The 14,668-nt window shown below is 34.2% G+C and overlaps 1 protein-coding gene across 1 annotated transcript; it reads left to right on the top strand.

Annotated features, from left to right (window-relative positions):
- The first annotated feature begins 10,527 nt into the window (after positions 1–10,527).
- On the top strand, positions 10,528–12,834 carry LOC112796575 (nifU-like protein 3, chloroplastic). The gene is made up of 4 exons (XM_025839101.3): positions 10,528–10,949; positions 11,103–11,223; positions 12,036–12,334; positions 12,473–12,834. Exons 1-4 carry the CDS (start codon positions 10,890–10,892, stop codon positions 12,662–12,664), a joined length of 672 nt encoding a protein of 223 aa, XP_025694886.1. The 5' UTR covers positions 10,528–10,889; the 3' UTR covers positions 12,665–12,834.
- Positions 12,835–14,668: the final 1,834 nt, after the last annotated feature.

Below are 14,668 nucleotides of genomic sequence, written 5' to 3'. Positions count from 1 at the left end.
CCAATACTTTTCAAACTTACTAATCATATTTGTTGCCATTCTATGAACTATCTCATTTGAACTACACAACCACTCATTTAATGTCAATCTCATTTCACACACCTTGGGAAAGTACAAATTTGTCGTTGGATATAAAGTGCCAGAGAATAATTCAGTCACACTATAAAAGACTTCTAATTTATCAACAAGTTCATTTGCCATTTCCCACTCATCATCAGATGGTACAACTTTATACAGAGATTCACGGTGTCTTAAACGCTCAAAAACTTCTCTATATGGCAAAGCCGAGGCAAGCATTAGATAAGTTGAATTCCATCTAGTTCTACAATCAAGTGCAAGCTTTCTCCTATAATTAATATTCAATTGCCTACAAGTCTCTACAAATTTTTCTTCCCTCTTCTGTGTTGCAACCCAAAAAGAAACACTATCTCTGATTTTTTCAATAGAACCATAGATTGCATTCATGCCATCTTTCACAATCAAATTAACAATGTGAGCACAACAACGCATGTGAAAAAATTCCCCTCTCTTAACAAAGTTAGATGGTGAAATCTTATCAAGCAAAAGATGAATCATGGCATCATTTGTACTACAATTATCAACCGTTAAAGTTGATAATTTTCTATCTATGTTCCAATCATACAAGGAATTCACCAAAGCATCACTAAGAACTTTAGCAGTATGAGGTGCAGGCACATATGCAAACCTAGAATAATGTAAATATAATAAACAATCATGATATTAAAAAATAAAATATTTAAAAGATGCTAAAAGCATAAATAATACCTTATAAGTCGACATTGCAAGTTCCAATCATCATCAATAAAGTGAGCCGTAATCGCCATATAGCCTTTGTTTTGACAATCAGCACTCCACATGTCAGTAGTTATAGCAATGCGGCTTGAATTTTTTCCCAACAATTTTAGAAGCTTTGCCTTTTCAGCTTCATACATCTTCTCAACATCATTTCTCAATGTATTTCTTGTATAAAATTTGAACAAAGGTTGAGTCTCAGCCATAAACTCATGAAAACCCACTTGTTCAACAAATGACATAGGGTGTTCATCCCTAATAACCCATTTTGTGAGTGCTCGTCGTGCTGCCTCTTGACTAAATGTGAAGTTTCCAACCAAAAGTGAATCCGTTGGCCTTCCCGTTCCTGTATAACCTGATGATTGTTGCACTATTTTTAATATTGACTGTTTTGGTCCCCTAACAGTACGAATCGGGCAAATTCTAATGTGATCATGCAAGTGCTTAGTTCCTTGCTTCGTGTCACCTCCAATCTTTCTTTCGCAATATTTACATATTGCCTTCCACTTTCCATCTATTTTCTCCCTCCTAAAATGTTTCCAAGCCTCAGATGTTAATCCTTTTTTGTTAGGACTGTTTTGCACTTCTTGGCTAACTTCTTGTCCTCCCTCTTGTGTTTCTTCTTGTCCTTCCTCTTGTGTTCCTTGAATATGTGCTTCAATTGCTTGACCCTCATCATCTTGAGTTGGTTCTATCTCATTATTATTTTCAATAGGAGTTGAGCTAAAACTATCCATCCTGGACATAAACAGCAAAATTTAACACAGAAACACTAAATTAGATTCTAGCTCAACTTCATATACAAAGAAAAAATTCAGAAAACAAAAATAAAAAGCAAAACAGGGCCTGTATAATTCTAAACAACTATATAAAAGCAAAACAGGGCCTGTATAATTCTAAACAACTGTATAATTCTAAACAACTATAAATAAAAAGGAGTGAAAGTGGATGATCTTGAATCACACAAGTTTGCAACGGGACTGCCATGTAAATTGACGCCAACACTACAAAGGAGAATTTCATGGAACCATTATTTCATTCTTCTCTATTTGAATTGTTGAAAAAGTTAATTTACTAACAATACAGTACAAACATTGCTTATGAGTTGAAACTTGAAAGCTAAAACTTAAAAGTAAGTAGAAAAACATATATAGAACTCTATGTATGGTATGCTCACAGCATATACATATATAAATTTAATTAAATTAATATTTTTAAACTATAACTATTAAGCATCCTCACAATACATACTTGTGATGCTGATGGCTTTGAGAATATGCATGTGATACCAAATACACAAATTGCAGAATGTCAACCAAGCATAATTTTGTTATTCTAAAAATTGAATTTGGAATATAATAATTAAATTAAACAACTTAAACTCCCCCAACCCCTAATTTTCTCCAAGAACAGCAACATCAAATGACCAACTTAAGTAGGTAAAGAATGAACAAGAAACAGACATCTAAAACCACACACATACTACTCAATATATGAAGGCAGCTTTTGCTCAGGTCAAAGTCTGGGCTTTCCCAAACAGGAAACCATCATTCTGTGGACATTAAGAAGAATCAAAATTGACAGCCAAGTTTGGCCAGAGGACCTTTACCAATTTATATAATTTCTCCAACACAATATTAAGCATATCAACAAACACTAGTATAATGAGGCTTTTTCATAAATAAGAACACCCTACTGTAACATAAGAGCCACTAATGATAAAAATTTTGCACATAATTTCTTTCTCTTTTATATTAAACCCATAAAACCTGCTTTTTCATAGCCAAGTACGGTCTTCTGGCAGCCACAACATTGTTGCAGCACCCACCGTATCAGCATTGCAGTAGTCACAGCAGAACCAAAATTAAAACTGTGGCTAAGACTTTAACTTAAATATAAGATATATGGATTCAAAATTAAAATTTGATATCATGATCATATGTTTAACCTAAGTGACTGGATGAGTAAATTTTCCTTGTTACCAACAATTACTAGCAAACATTTAATGTTTTGTAGTAAAAATTATTATGCTATCATATGATTTTATACGATGATATTTTCTCCCAGCATGGCATAAACAGAACATAAACAGAACAGCCAACAAAATCAGAAGTTGAGAACCGCATTCATTAACAAAAACAGCAACCACCAACATCAAAAAATCAAAATCAAAATCAAATTCATGAAAAAAAAGAATTTTAAAGTATGAAAAATTACATTATCAGAAACTGATTATTAATTAGCATGCATTCAAATTAATGAAGTAAAATGCCAAAATCCAAGCAGAAAAGGAGAGAACAGTGAATCTTACCAGGGATAAGGGAGAAATGGCCGAAGAGGTGACAGACGCAGGTGAAAAGAAGAGTAGAGATGCGATGTAACAATGCAAGACGGCGGCGGCGCAGGAGTTGAACAGACTCAACGGAGCAGCAACGTTGGCGAAGAAAGAGGGGAACGGTGAGGTGCGGTGATGACGCGGTGAGTGGGCCGGCTGAAACGAACAGTGGTGAGGCCGCGAGGGAGGTGTTCGGAGGTGGCTGGCTGGGTGCAAAGAGGACGGAGAGAACGCAGAAGAGGGGGTTCGCGTCTTCGCGAGGAGGGTGAGGGTGACTGGGTAGCTGACTAGCTGGTAGCGGCACTAGTGTGAGGAAAGAGGGGCTAGGGTTTCCAAATTTTCGATATATATATGGAAGGTGAAATGACTAAAAAACCAAAGTAAAAAATAAATTACTAATGGTATTTAAGTAATTTAATATATTCGGGGAATGTGGGGAATATGGGGACGGGGACGGGGATCCCCGCTCGGGTCCCCGCACCTACTTCGGGGGAATTTTGTCCCCCATCCCCGTCTCTGCAGGAAAAATTCCCCGCCATCGGGGCCCCATTCGGGGCGGTCCCCACGGGGATCCCCACCTCCTGGGGATTTTTGACACCCCTAACTCATAGGAGAAATTAGTACTGGAGGATCCACCAACTCGTAAGCAGAGAAGCACACATGGATTGTAGAACGCTTGAGCACAGGACGATTGTCCGATTCAAAAGAGATTGACAGTGAACTGCCTGATCCATAGCAGGTTGGCAATGAATCGCCCGGTTCGTGGTGGGTTAGCAATGAATCGCCTGGTTTGTAGCGGTCTAAATCAGAGGCGGATTTAGGGTGGACCAGCATGGGTCATGGCCCCTCCTAAATTTTTAAAACTTAAAATATATTTGATATAACGTGTAAATATTTTAACAATATACCTTAGTTCAATGGTTAAAGGGAGACAATTTATATTCCAAAACATGGGTTCAAATCTTGTTTCATGCATTTTAAATGTATTTTCTTTTGTTCTTTCAATTTTTTTCTTTTTGTAATTCTTCTATCTATTATTATATAAAAATACTTTAGTTTTTATAATAATTCCTAATTGAATGTAATAAGAAAATATATACATAAAAATAAATTAGATTAAATTTTATTTTTTATGATATTAAAAATCAAAATATATTGAGTGAATTATTTATTAATATGAATATATCTTATATATTATATTCATTAATTTATTTTAAATATATATATTAAAATTATTAGAGAAACAAATTTATATTATTTATGTTATATCTTTTATAATAAGTATAAAAATTAGAATTTTATGAAAAAAAAGACTTTGATATAAATGATTTTTTTAAAAATTAATTTTAGTTTAGAATAATATTAAAATATATAATTATTTTTTTATTAAAACTTTTAGTTTTAATATAGCACTTTTAATTTTTTGTTTCTGCCCCTCTTTATAAGATTTCTCAATTCGCCACTGGTCTAAATGCAGGTCCAGTCATAATTTCTAAGGTAGCATTTGTTTGCGAGACAGAGACTAAGAGACGGAGACAGAAATAAGTATCAGTATTGTGCAAGGTTTTGAAAACTAAACCGGTCATTGAACCGTTTTAATCACTTTAACCGTGGTCTAATCGGAAAAATCGTTTTATAATAAAATAATAAATAAATTATAAATAAATATAGTCTAACATAAAATTTAAAATGTCTTCCAAATATAAAATACCTCATCAACCAAAATCTAATATAACCTTTAATTTCATCATTATCAATAATTTATTATTCATTAGTCATTATATCACTATTGAACTCATTAAGATAGTTACAAAATAAAAAAAAATTAATTAACCAAATCAATAACAAATATTTGGTCATCTACTAATAGCTAAGCTCAATATTATAGCATGACAATAAATCTAACATGACCATTCTGCATCACCAACAGCCAATAATGTAACCAGAAATTGTCCAGTCTCAAGGGCAAGATACCAAGTCATCATTGAATCAGATGAGAATCCAAAACCTGTTGAACAACTTGGGGATTGATTTCAGAGACAAATCTTCACAGAACAAGAGGGAGATCAACCTTACCTTAGATGTCCATGATGAAGGAAGTGGCTTCAAGGGTATAATGGTCTTCAAAAATACCAAGAATGAGAGATAATATATGAAGTAAAGTAGCATTAGAATACAGATTATCCTTCACAATTCAAGTTTTAGTTTGGCATATCCCATCTATCTAACAAAGTTTCAGCAAAATTTTAACAAAATTTCAGCATATTCTTAACAAAGAGTAACAAAATTTTCCAAATCTTTCTGATGTTAAGCATATTAGAAAAAGAAACCCAACTTTCAGGAGCCAGTAACAAAATCATGAAATTTGAACAAGATCAAATACAGACCAAAAATAGAACAACACTCACAAAGCCAGAAATCAAGAACAATCAGCACAACATACTAAACAAAGCCAAAAATCTATAACAATCGACAACTAAAATTAAAATACAGTAACAAATAATCACCCTAAATCCTAAAATCAATAAATCTATCAACAAAAATTCAAAAAGCAGCAGATTCAAAAGTTAAAAAACACTAAAACAGCAGCAGCATCATAACAAGTGACATGACATTCAGAAATAAAAAACAAATCAACAGAGCAAGTAGTTAACTTACAGTGGTGATATCACTCAGATGCATGTCAATACAAAATAAAGAAGACACAAAATAGCATCACAGCAACACACAAAATAGCAACACTGCAGAATCAGAGCTCATTCAATAAAAAAATCACAACACAAAAGAATAGCAATACAATAGAACTAGAGCTCAGTAGTAATCAAATAATCATTCAATAAAAAATTAAAACACGAAACATTCAAATAATCAGTAATCAAATAATCATTGAACATGGCATAAATAAAAAACACAGAAGAAGTTAGCAGTGAACTGACCTTCGAAGCCTAGGGTTTTTTTCTTTGGTAAGCTTCTTCTCTCTGAACTCGAAGGAAGGAAATTGGAATGGAGAAGGGTTTTTCTTCTGAGAAGTCTGAGAAGAGGGGAAGAATTGTGACGGAGACAGAGGCCAGGCAACGAACACGACTCAGAAGACGGTGGTGGGTTGGAAGAACCTGTGGCGACCAGACAAAGATGATGGTGCCTGAGCGCGTGATGGACGGCAGCAGGAGCGCGACGGAGCAGATGAATACCAGGGACTGATGCACCGAGCTCGAGGAAGAAGAAGTTGCGATTCTTGAAGGAGGAAGAAGCACGGACGACCAGACGACGATGGTAGTGCCTGAGCGCGACGGACGGCGGCAGTCCTTGCAGCGGTGGTGGAAAAGCTAGGGTTTCTTGTTTCAACTTCCTCTTTTGATTTGGGGAGAAGTTGTTAGGTTAGGGGTTTGGAATGAAGACTGAAGGTAAAGGGAAGGGAGGTCATCCGTGCGGGAACCAAAACGACACAGTTTCATCCAAATCGGCCGGTTCTGGTTCTGGCCTGACCAACCAGTTCTCAGCCGGTTCAACGGTTTGTTAGCGGTTTTTTTATTAGCGGTTTCACATTGTTAACCGGATTGTTAATATTGTCGGTTCATAGTTTGGCTGGTTTGATTGGTTTGACTGGTCGGTCCGGTCTGATTTTCGGAATCATGGTACTGTGTTTGGTGTAGAAGTGTACAAATCTGATTTATGTCTCGGTATTTTAATTAACAACCCTAACTCCCAAATCCAATTTCATTTTTCTCAACATGCAACCCTAACCCCCTTTCTCCTCTCCTCTACCCTTTCTTCTCTCCTTTCCCGTGAAGGACTAGTCTAGTCCTACTTGCTGCCGGTAGCACCTCCAAGGGTTCGAACGACGACGACGCGTCTCCAATTCTCCATCAGTTCACCTTCGTGGCACCAGTTGCTCCCCAAGGTTTGTGACGTTGCTTCCATTTGCACGCCTGTGGGTTTGCGTCGCCACCGTCACCATTGTCGCCACCGTCTCGAAGCTGTGTCTCTGGTCTCCGCTGTTTCTCTCTCAACGGACCTGGTATCATCTGTCAATTTACCTTATTTGCTTATTAATTTTGTGAAGTTCAAAGTTGATAATTTCGTGTAGCATTTTTTATTCCCTCATTTTCTGATTTGTGAATCTCTCATTTTCTGATTTGGCCTCATATGGATGAAAATGTGTAAATCCCCCATTTCCTGATTTGAGATTTTCCCTGATTTGCTTAAAATTGCTGATTTGTGCTTCATCAATTGTTGAAAATTTATGAAGTTGTGATAGCCGACTACTAATTTGCCCTCATTTTCTTTATATTTCTGATTTCTATGTCATCTTTTTTTAAGATTTGTGAAATTGTCATTGCTAAATGTTGATTTCATCGTTTGTTAATTTTATAAATTCTTTTACCTTATTTGTGCTTATTAATTGCTTATTTGTGAATTTGTGATTGTTAATTTTATAAATTTATTTATGATAATTATTATATACAAAAACAAAGATGACTTGAGAATTATTTATCATAATTATGTTCCTATTATCACTTTTTTTCCTTATCAGAATTAGTGCACATTGGTGTGATATCTTGAATTGGGAATGTATTCTCTCAAACTGATTTGTCTGATTGACAAGATTAAGTATGATCTAGTGTTGTATTACTATTTATTGATCGCTGTTTTAACTAGCTATTCAATCTGAAATCTGCAAGAAAATTTGTTTTGATTAGCTATTAAATCATTTTAGTTGGACTAGTTGAATCAATCTTGTGTTGTGTTACTATTTCTTGATCGCTGTTTTGATTAGCTATTCAATCTGAAATCTGCAAGAAAATTTGTTTGGATTAGCTATTAAATAATTTTATTTGGACTAGTTGATTGAATCTTGTCTTGTGTTACAATTTCTTGATCACTGTTTTGACTAACTATTCAATTTGAAATCCGTAAGAAAATTTGTTTTGATTAGCTATTAAATAATTTTATTTGGACTAGTTGATTCAATCTTGTGTTGTGTTACTTTTTCTTGATCGTTGTTTTGATTTTTGCTTACTCTTAAATGTATAGCAGCCTAGTTAACAATGGCTTCCACAAGTAGAAGATCTATAAGTGGTTCATATGGCAGCGACAATGTAACGGGCGAATATTTTTGTGAGTGTGGTTTAAGAGCTCCGTTACAAGTCTCAAATAGCATTGCCAACCCGGGTAGAAAGTATTATGTCTGTCCTGTAAAACGATGTGGATGGTTTAAATGGGCAGATCCAAGTATCCAACATTCTGAAGTTGGAGATGATCGCTCTTGTCAACTGAATTCCAATTTGAAGTCGATTGAACGAGATAAAAATCTGCATACTAATGTTATGTTTCTGAAATTGTTAGCGTTCCTTCGACTTGTTGTTTCTATAGTCTGTATTGTACTGGTCATAATATTGTTGTTTAAGTTGTAGTTTAACCTTTGAATTGAAACAAGCAAATGATAAATTGTGTAAATTAGTTTGAAAACATGTTTCAGTATGTGTATAAACTTATTTTTAGTCAAATTCGCATGTAACGTGCATTTTATTATTGAAGAACGTTGTTTTAGGATAGGGATTTCGTATGGGACAAATAATTCTTTCACTTGGTAAATAATTATTCTTTTTTATGATCCCAAGTTCTGAATGGGACAGATAATGACAAAGAATTATTAGAAATTTCATTAACATGATCATGACAAATCCGTGTTATTAGTTGCATGTCTTACCATTATTAAACTTGTTTGAAAAGAGAATTCTGATCTATAGGCTAGGAGCCATTGCTTAATAATTTTCAACTGCTCCATTTCTTCCTAGCAAAGTCATTATATAAAAAAACGCATAAACATTAAAATAAATCTAACACTTCAAAATGCAAAATCTGCTATATCTTCTTAGAACCAAAAACAAGAATAAAAAATTGGAATCAAAAGACATGCAACTCTATTTACTTTTCAATTTTAATTAAGTTTCAATTGGAAATCAAAACAGAAAATACAATAGAAACACAATAAAAATGATAATATCAATTTCTCTCTCTTATTTCATAAGCTGAAAGTGACTTTTTCAGGTACTTTAAGCAAATCAAAGTCTTCCAAAAGGTAAAAAAAAAAGATTTAGTAATTTAAATATGAAATGGTTCACACTTGACACAAATAACTGTGCCGTCATTATCACCTAAGCCATATCAAACATATTTATATGATATCATGTACATTCAACAATTTTACTTATCAGTTTAGAGAACAAACATTCTTCCACTCAAATAGATATGTAAAGAATTGTAGCCTAACTAACAATAGCTCTAATATATAAACCAAAATACTGATATAAAGACGCACCTATTGTGGTTTGAAGATGCACTAATCCACAAGTATTAAACTAAACAGAGACATGGAAACTCATTAAAATGGCCAAACTTAATCACTGACCCTGGTATCAAACTGACCAAACTTAGCAACTGATCCCAGATTGTTCAGTTCTAGTTCTTACGAGACAAAAAAGGAAGTAAACATCATAAACTCATGCTGTTATAAAGCTTAAATAAATGGGTTAGTCAGCTTGGCATTCATTCTCGTCAAAGAAACTTTCATAGATTAGGGCATGATAGAAAAGATGAAAAGAACAAATCCACAGATTAGGGCACGACGGAAAAGATGAAAGGAATCAATAAATTAAACCATTTTTGTATAAAACTAACCTAGGTCAAAGCAGTTAGGACGAGGAGTTGATGGTTGGCGTCAATAGCAACCGGGGAGAGGCGACAACTTCATTCTTTGATTTTCCTGTGAAGGAGAAAAAGAGGAGATGGGAAGATGGGGGTTACGAAAATGAACTTGCAAGCGGCAAATCACTTACCTAGCGGTGGCGAGGCTAGCGACGAGACAATGGTAGTTCTTGAGACGGTGCTTCAGAGATTGCAGTGGCTGTTCTATAGAAGAATGAGAAGATGGAGTCACGAGGGAAGAATGAGAAGATGGAGTCACGAGGGTTGATCAAGAAGCCGTAATTTACATTAAGGGTAATTTTGGAATTATTGAATTAGAATGGGGCAATTTAGGTACAAATTATAATTAAAATTTCTGTCCTCGTCTTGAAAATTTTTTGTTTCTAGTGTCTCTACTTTTTGGAGATACTGAAATTTTGAAGCCAAAAACAGAAATTTAAGTACTAATCTCTAACTCAACTAACATAATATTGAGTCTCTGTCTTCCCGTCTCAGTTCCAGTCTCTACAAACAAACTACCTAACTGAACCAGTTAAATTTCTGCTTCATGGGTATTTCAGTCAAACTGCCTGATACGGTCTGATTATAACAGCTATGGTCCAATGTACTTCGACAAAAATAGAAACCTCCCCATATTTTTTAGCACCCTGAATTTTTGGCAAGATGAATTTAATGCTTTTGGGCATAAAACTTGGGTTTGAATCATAGCACATGGGTGATCCAATCTTAACAACCACCCGTGTGTTTGAGTTCTGTCCACAAACTTGGCCATATTTTAAGTCCAACAAAAAGAAAAAACTTGGCCACATTTTTATTTTATTTTATTTTATTTCACTTTTCATTATCATCATGGAGCGTCATCAGAAACAAAATCAACTTGAACCAATCAATTGCTGTGTACCAGTATCAACCATCCAAAGGCCACTGCTGCTGCAAAAACATAAGAACTTAAACTAATTCCTTTAACTCCATTCAAAACAAGATGAGACAATTGTATGTTACCATAACCTTATGGTAGCTTTTACTGATTGCAATGCTTTGTGCAACTCATCATACATTATTATTATTCTCTAACCCGTGTTGTTTCCTTAAGGTACGTTGTTTCCTTCTTCTGAGAAATTAAGGAATTTTATTCATCTAATTATGCCATCTTTACAAAATTCTTAGGTGGATTATATTGCTATGTTTGTTGTGTTTATGTGACTCAAAATTTTGCACCTATTTTTATTCTTAATTTTATTTTCAGAATCGAGTTTCAAATGGCAGAGGATTTTCTTCAAATGAGAGTTGTTTTGTTAGAGGTCACCAAATGGACATCAAACAATATTTTGGACTTATATCATCCCGTTCTCCACGGAACAAAGCAGGTGCTACTACTCTCTTTTCATGTCAATGCATTCTTCTAACTAATTCATCAATTTGAACACCATTTATTGGATTAAATTTATTAATACACTAGACCCATTAGGGGTTATTAGAGGGTTAGTTACTTGATTAGCTTATAGATAAGCGATTTATCCATTTGTAAATCAATAGGGCTAGCTGTGGAACCTGTATCTATGGGTAGGATCGGCTTCAGGTATCGAGCATATCCTATCATCCAACTCGCACCCTCAATATATAATGTGAATGTACATAAAAATACATATACATATGATGAGCCAGTAAAAAATTTGAACTTAAATTCTTGTCTTTTGCACAAATACTTAGTACCACCAAACTAATAATTCAATTTGCTAATCATAGATAAAATAATAGAGGAGTGCTAGGGGATCAGCAAGTTTTGTGATTTGTAACCATCAATTAGTCCGTATTAATATCTAATGGTATGGAATTACTCACTTTTCTTTTGCTGGTTAAGTGTTGGCCAAATTTAAATAAAAGTACTGGTCCTAGACTTTTTCAAAATGATATTTGATATTATGAAATGTCTGGAAAGACTAGAGTGAAGATAATTTGTTGTGCGGATCGGTTCGGGTACAATCGGGTTGCAAGATTTAGAGTGCGGGAATGGTTCAGGTTGAGGAGTTTAAGCCTGCGAGTAGGGCTAGGACTTAGGACAGAGCTTATAATCTACCATACCCTAATCATTGTCACCCATATAAACCATAATAGATGAATGTGTGTAGCAAAAAAAAGTATATAGTTGATTGAGTTGATTCACAATTGAATGTTGTAGGAAGAGTTGTATCCCCAAGCTGTGTGCTGCCATTGACAGAAGAGAATGTGGAGAAGGTTTTGGATGAGGTTAGACCTGGCTTGATGGCTGATGGAGGGAATGTGGCTTTGCACGAGATAGATGGCCTTGTCGTCGTCCTCAAGCTTCAAGGAGCATGTGGCTCGTGTCCTAGCTCGGCCATGACATTAAAGATGGGAATTGAGACTCGCCTTCGTGATAAGATCCCAGAAATCATGGAAGTGGAGCAGATTGTGGACGCCGAGACTGGCCTCGAGTTAACAGAGCAAAATGTCGAGAGTGTATGAAACTAAAATTCTTGCATCATTTATAGAATTTGCGTACTCATTGAAAAAATCAAGTTTGAGCATAGGCTAACAAGTTCTAAAGAGTTTTTCATGATGAAAAATACTTAGTCTATGATATTATTTGTTTTTCAGGTTCTTTCTGAAATTAGGCCATACCTTGTTGGCACTGGGGGAGGAATATTAGAGCTTGTTAAGATCGATGATTACGTTGTCAAAGTTCGGCTAAGTGGACCGGCGGCCGGAGTTATGACGGTTCGCGTGGCACTAACGCAAAAGTTGAGAGACAAGATACCTTCTATTGGAGCTGTGCAGCTAATAGACTGATGTAAGAAACATACAAGTTCTTGTATACTTTGAACTTTTGTTACAAGATCAAAATGGAACTAATTCATACAAAGAGCATGTAAATTTCTGTTTTGGAAAAGAAAATTAGTGTCAAAATCATACATGAATTAATGTTAGCATTCTCAATCTACATCATAAGATTTATGCAAGTGCGACTGTGTGAGTAACATGCAGATTTAAATTCATATATGACATTTGATTTATACATAAAATGAAACACAGTTCACTTCAAGACAACCAAACTAAAGAAAGTCTTCTAGATAATTGATGTAACTTCTCAGAATAAGAATTAGAAATGATTTTATGGGGTCAAGGAAAATAATTTATAAATATAGATTCTAGTTAAAGAACCTCGCAATAATGTTGCAAAGCACACTGAAAATTTGGTAATTGGTAAAATGTATACAGCTTTTGAGGGGTTCATAATGCACGATGATACTATGTTAATATCAATGACAAGGTGTGGTTTCCAAATATCTGATCTCAATTCATTTTTTATTTTGACGAATGACATTAATTCATTTCAGTGGCATAAAAGGGTAGATTGTTTATGATTTAGAAAATAAAATAGAGATATATTCAGTTCAACAAGGAGTTTAATTTTGATTGAATGATTATGTAAAATATTTTATATATATCAAAATTAAATTCTCAACAAATATTCAATTTAGTAAAATCCATTAATCAATCCTTTTTAATCATATATATGTATTATTATAATATCACAAACTCACGCAACACTTTCAGAATTTCTATCTATTATTTGGTCTCAACCAAATTTTAAACTCCCTGTGGTCACTGGTCACTCAAAAGACAAATAAATTGTTATTGTATCAAGGCCTCGAGCACTCCAATCAATACTCTTACTCCAGCAGCTCTCTCAAACGCGCATTGTACAGTACCCAATTAATCCATCAACGACAAGGTGCTGGAGGAATCTGCAATCACAATCAAAGCCTCATCTGGGGGCTTCGCATGGGCTCCAAGAGAGGGGAATTTGGTGGCGAACATAGTGGCAAAAATGAAGAGCACTGATGCTCTTCCAAGCAATTGGAGCAGCAATTCATCAGCCAACAGGGCTTCAAGCACTCTTCTAGCGGGCAACCGACCACTACTAGTGTTCAAATTGAATTTTAATTATGGAGTTTTATTTCTTACTCAAATTTTTATTCATTAGTTATTTTATTTTTTATATTTATAGTAAATATTAAATGTAAAGAAGAAAAAAAATAATATTAATTGTTATCTATTTTTTTTTTTTATTGTTGTAAACCGTATCTACTTCTTTTAAGAAACCGTAACTAAATTTACATACTTTCAATATTTGTATTTGCATCGGTTGTCTGTGTGCTTTTTTTTTATATTATAATAATTTTGATATCCATGTTAATCACAACAATAATTTTTAAAAGAACATGTTATTAATGAAGTATTTTTTAAACCAAAAATAAAGTGTTATTTATCATTCAACAATACATTTCAGACTTTTTTTTTTCAGAGACTTATTTAATAATTTTTCAAATAATTATGTTATTTTAAATTGAAAAAATACAGATTTGATGATGTCAGAAGTCCAAATAAAAGATATTGCACTTGTAAAAATTAAAAATTTGCTCCAATCAAATGGCAAGTCATTGAAAGAATATTGTGAAATGCTATATTCTCCAAAAAATTTGGTGTCCAGCTTAAAAGACAGAATTATAATGGAAGAGTTGAACTTTGACATTAATGCTCTTGTGAGTGAACTAGATGGGTATTTAGAAAAGCTAACTGATGAGCAGAAATTTGCATACGATCAAATAATTGGTGCTGTTAGCAGTAATATGGGTGAACTTTTCTTCTTATATGGTCAAGGTGGTTGTGGAAAAACATTCTTATAGTCAACTATATCATGCTCAATTAGGTCTAAAGGAGGTATAGTTTTAAATGTTGCTTCAAGTGGAATTGCTGCACTTTTGTTGCCTAATGGAAAAACTGCACATT

This window comes from Arachis hypogaea, chromosome 4, assembly GCF_003086295.3.
Source record: "Arachis hypogaea cultivar Tifrunner chromosome 4, arahy.Tifrunner.gnm2.J5K5, whole genome shotgun sequence".
Lineage (NCBI taxonomy): Eukaryota > Viridiplantae > Streptophyta > Magnoliopsida > Fabales > Fabaceae > Arachis > Arachis hypogaea.
This window is presented reverse-complemented; position numbering and strand designations above follow the sequence as displayed.

Excerpts from the sequence above, each read along its gene's own strand:
- LOC112796575 (XM_025839101.3), top strand. The coding sequence starts at position 10,890 with ATGCTTTGTGCAACTCATCATACATTATTATTATTCTCTAACCCGTGT. Across the intron at positions 10,950-11,102 it reads ACCCGTGTTGTTTCCTTAAG|AATCGAGTTTCAAATGGCAG; the intron begins GTACGTTGTTTC and ends TTTTATTTTCAG. Across the intron at positions 12,335-12,472 it reads CAGAGCAAAATGTCGAGAGT|GTTCTTTCTGAAATTAGGCC; the intron begins GTATGAAACTAA and ends TTTGTTTTTCAG.